This window comes from Mercenaria mercenaria, chromosome 8, assembly GCF_021730395.1.
Source record: "Mercenaria mercenaria strain notata chromosome 8, MADL_Memer_1, whole genome shotgun sequence".
NCBI classification, from domain to species: Eukaryota; Metazoa; Mollusca; class Bivalvia; order Venerida; family Veneridae; genus Mercenaria; species Mercenaria mercenaria.
In genome coordinates this window covers 30,883,033-30,887,536 of record NC_069368.1, presented here as the reverse complement: position 1 = coordinate 30,887,536, position 4,504 = coordinate 30,883,033, and the positions used below count along the sequence as shown (strand labels likewise).

At 32.7% G+C, this 4,504-nt stretch overlaps 1 protein-coding gene across 1 annotated transcript; it reads left to right on the top strand.

The window, feature by feature from the left end:
• The first annotated feature begins 586 nt into the window (after positions 1 to 586).
• LOC123547131 (uncharacterized) lies at positions 587 to 4,234 on the top strand. The gene is made up of 2 exons (XM_045333976.2): positions 587 to 1,417; positions 3,810 to 4,234. Exons 1-2 carry the CDS (start codon positions 710 to 712, stop codon positions 3,885 to 3,887), a joined length of 786 nt encoding a protein of 261 aa, XP_045189911.2. The 5' UTR covers positions 587 to 709; the 3' UTR covers positions 3,888 to 4,234.
• The last annotated feature ends 270 nt before the right edge of the window (positions 4,235 to 4,504 follow it).

Sequence of the window (4,504 nt, the reverse complement as noted above, 5' to 3'; positions counted from 1 at the left end):
TTCATATTTAGTTTGGCCCATTGTAAAATAGAAATGCTTTCTTTGTCTTAGATCAATTTAGACTGAAAGTTGAAATTCACGGTAATAGGTATATGCAAGAAAATGCTAAGTTCCCGACCTCTGTTCTTTGAATGACAGTAGTGGAACTTTCACCTGGGGTTTTGATGTTTTTTCGGCCAAAAGTCTAAAGCTAAAATATAAATTAATTAAACAGAATAAAATTAATCCTTTCATACAATCATTTTGTTATAAATAGAGTCCACCGAATATAAGACTCACGGTATACCCAGTAAGTATACACGTTGCCATTGTTGCCATTCATGACTTTCATTTTCGTACACAGACACTTGGGGTCAGCATCCCTCCCAATCAGATACAGTCAGATATCATGTGAATGTGGGGTTAGATTAAACCTACTAGACTAGATCTATAAGCTGACTCTTATTTGTTTACTTTTCTTTCGCTTGCTGCGCTTGTTTACACGTGCAAATCGTCTGCATTTAGACTGGTTTCAAATACAGTAGTACGGTAGTGGTATTGAACAAAATAACGTAATCCAGTCTATTGGAATTCTCACTAGAGTGCTCTCCCTTGACAGTTGCTATTTCCGTATCGAATGACGCCTTTGAATTTTGTGAAATGTGATACATGCAATATATTTAAAGCTGTTTAGTTTTTGCGATTAAACAAAGGAGTCTGTTTTTCAACTATGGCTGATTCTGATTTTCGAATGAAAGATGGAGGTATTTCTGATGTTATGTCAGCAGCTAATAATGGCCATGCCGATGGACAGGAATTTGAGCATGTTGAGGAAAAACACGAGACTGAGCAGTCTGATTTAACTGAACCTGGTACAGAAAATGGAAGATTAGATGAAAATTTTAAAACTGAAAATAATGGAGATGGAGAACCACCTAATGCTAATTATACAAATGTGCCGGACTATGGTAGAATTAGTCCGAACAGTTACACACAGGAACTTGATCTCACAGATCCAAAGAGTGTGATAGATATGTTAGAAAATGTTGATTTAACTGAAGAGGACACTGAAGATTTATTGCAGGAAGCTTATAAAATGAACAGAAAACTTAAAGAAATGCTAAGACGTCAAGATGAGCAAGCGTCCGATTCAAAACCAAAGTTGAAGTCAAAAAGCAAATCTTTTGTGGAATCTCGATCAGTAAATGGACAGGGAAGTATGACAAGCTCTGCTACCTCTTCAAGAGATAATTCAAGGATGGGCTCATCATTTGGTATTAGAAAAGTTTTGCCTCCTATAAATGCAGGAGAAAGAGAAACAAGTGTATATGCTGTAAAGCTGCGAAGATCCAAAACAAATGTTCAAGAAACAAAACCAGTATTGAGTGATTCTGCAATTCTACGTTCAAAGTCTTCAACTAAACCCACTATTAGAAAGGTATTTGAAAATTTATCAGGAAAAAACAATTTTTGCCCTGTCAGGGCTACTTATGTCAGACATTGGCATATGCATGCTAATATAGATCTAACAAAAGTATCTATTTTGATATTAATTTGTATGCATGGTTCTTTATGTAGTCCTGCATGATGTTAGATAAACTGGAAGTAATGGGTAACCTTAACATTACAAATCCAGAAAACATAGTATGAAACAGTGGACCTGGCATACAGAAACGAAAAATATTTTTATGAAGGAATGGCAACTTGTGGATAAATTAATTTAAACAATCTGGGTAACTATCTTTCTAGAGATAAAATGTAACAGTTAAAAGTCACATTAAGTAATGCCAAATGATGTCTCAAGATCAGAATGAAATGTGCATGAAATCTCTTTAATCATTACAAGTTAAATACAGTACCTTTCAAACAAGCTTAGTCAGACCTACGCTATACATTTTATTTCACCATATTATAGACCATAAAATTATGAGATATTGAACAGGAGAAGTTTCATTAAATGATTAGAATTCTGCATTGCAACAGTTACAAAAAATTCTATCAGTGAAAATGTCATCAAAATTGAGATTTTCACAATAGACTCCCATTATAAAAACTTCTGTGGGTCCGATCAAGGATGTAAATTAGCAGGGGCCCAGTAGCCCATGTCCCCTAGATTTTGGGCTGGGCCCCTAAACTTTTGGAGAAAATGCCCATAAACCTAATGTTAGACATTTATTTTTGACAGTCTGGGCAACTAAATATATTTAGTAGCTAGTTTATATCCCTGCTGATTTTTAAAATCAAAAGTCAAGCACATGACCCTATCTTTTTCATTTGCCTAAGTTCCGAAGTTCTGTAAACTCAGGGTTTAATCAAATTCTTCGAAACTCAGGGTTTAATCAAATTCTTCATTGCCATCAAGTATTTGATCTGATCATGCAGAATTACCTTAACATAGACGTTATAAAGTCTTTTCTAAAATAGCTTCACTTTTGGAATTGTTTAATACACTGTTTAGTGTTATTGGAATTTTATCTTTTCTTAATTTATTAATAGTAAATATATTTGTAATATAATCAATCATGCACATTTAATAAGTTAATAGTAACACAATAACTTGTGATGATTTGAGCAAAGAATACATGCTGGTACATATGATATAGGATATATTTTATAATAATTTTTCACTTGGCATACATTGGACTAATAATAACTAAACTATTCTTTTCTTAAATGTGACATATATTGATTTTTCTCAGTTTTCATATTCAGTTTATTTGTCAGTTTATACATTGAGTAAATGATGTTCAAATGCTGAATGGAAAACTGTGATAACGCATTGAATTTGAAGAACAAGCTACCAGATATTTTCTATTAAGCCTTTGTATTGTAAAAACAAAGTCCATTCTGTATGCAGCAACAGAGTATAAACAGTGCCTTTCTTGACACTTTTAAATAATCAATATTAAACAATACTAGTTTTGTGGTGTCTAGTTTCAAATATTTATTCATTTTTTCTTGATGCTTAATTCATGAACAAAAGGAAATTTGTATCATGTTCATTGAAACAGTAAACACATACCTTTCGGAGAACAATTGATCTTTTCATGACAGAGACCATTTTCAATCATGCTGGATTTGCGTAATTAAGTTTTGAAGTAAGAAGTTAATTATTTTATATTTTCATAATTGAGCTGTGCCTTGAGAAAATTAACATAGTGGCTTTGCGACCGCGCAGTCTGGTCTGGATCCATTCTGTTCGCTTTCAAAGCTAGCATATAGCAAAAAAAAAAAAAAAAAAAAAAAGCTAGCATATAGCAATTAGAGAAACCATTAGCGAACAGCATGGATCCTGACTAGACTGCTCGGATGTGCAGGCTGGTCTGGAGACATGCTGGTCACAAAGCCACTAGGTTGGTTTTCTCATGGCACGGCTCAATTATTAAAGCTGATGCTGTGCTAGCCAAGACAAAACTGAAATTACCGGTAATCTGTTATAAAGGAAATAGATTCAACTGATTATTTTTTAAAAAGGAATATTTATTGTTATAGATTTCTTAAGGCCTAAAAAAATTATTTGTTTCTGGTATCCCCAGTTTGCCGCAACCCTAAATGTTTTTATGTTGTTGGAAAATAATTGATATTTTTGCTAGTTTTTATACTTTTCACTTTGTGTTGCTCCTATACTTACCCTGTTTTTGGGGATAATTGTTACTGGAAACAAACCATACTAGTTTAATCATTTGTGTAGGCATCCTCTCAGTCTTTATGAACAAAATGGCAGTTAAAACTTTCTTAAACTTACTTTAAGTTACAGTATTATGTGAAGTATTATGTATACATGTATACATCTTGGACTTATTACATTTTTTTTATTTTGTGTATTACAGGATTCCGAGTCGCCATCAAGAAGAAAGAAAGCACCTGGACCAAAACCAGAGTGGAATGACAGATTCAATTACACATAGATATTTTTGTCATTAATGTTCATTTTTGTATGTATGATATCCAGCATTAATTAGAAGATATTAATTTTTTTGTTGAAGTTCAAGAAGGTTTGGTGCTTTTAAATTTTATGATTTTAATGTAACTGCTGTATCGTCAAATCACAATAATTCCAAAAATGATTATATATATACATAATTTTGTTTTCTTAATTTTTTGATGTTAAGTAATTTTTATTTGAAAAGGTTAGAATTGTTTATAATTTTTGACAGCATGTTTACAGAAACAACTTATTGTTGATATTTTCATTTCTCGGATTGCCATATATTTCAATCACCAACCAGTATTAAGTAATAAAAACTGCACGGTATTATTGGTCACGCTGTAGCCCTAAAAAGTACATGGCTTGTTTGCATCAAACTTCTGTTAAGACTTTTATGACTTAAAAGGTTAGGAGTTTAAGTGGAATGGTGACAGATTACCACATCTGTACTTAAGAGGTCTTGACAGTAAAATCTGGCCATAATCCCTTATCTTATCTTAAAGGACCAGTGTAATAGGAGAGATCGTGTTTGTACACAAATCAGTTGTACCGTTATATTCTATTTTTAGAACTGATAAGACCAAGATTGGGTGGGCA

Excerpts from the sequence above, each read along its gene's own strand:
- LOC123547131 (XM_045333976.2), top strand. The coding sequence starts at position 710 with ATGGCTGATTCTGATTTTCGAATGAAAGATGGAGGTATTTCTGATGTT. Across the intron at positions 1,418-3,809 it reads CTAAACCCACTATTAGAAAG|GATTCCGAGTCGCCATCAAG; the intron begins GTATTTGAAAAT and ends TGTGTATTACAG.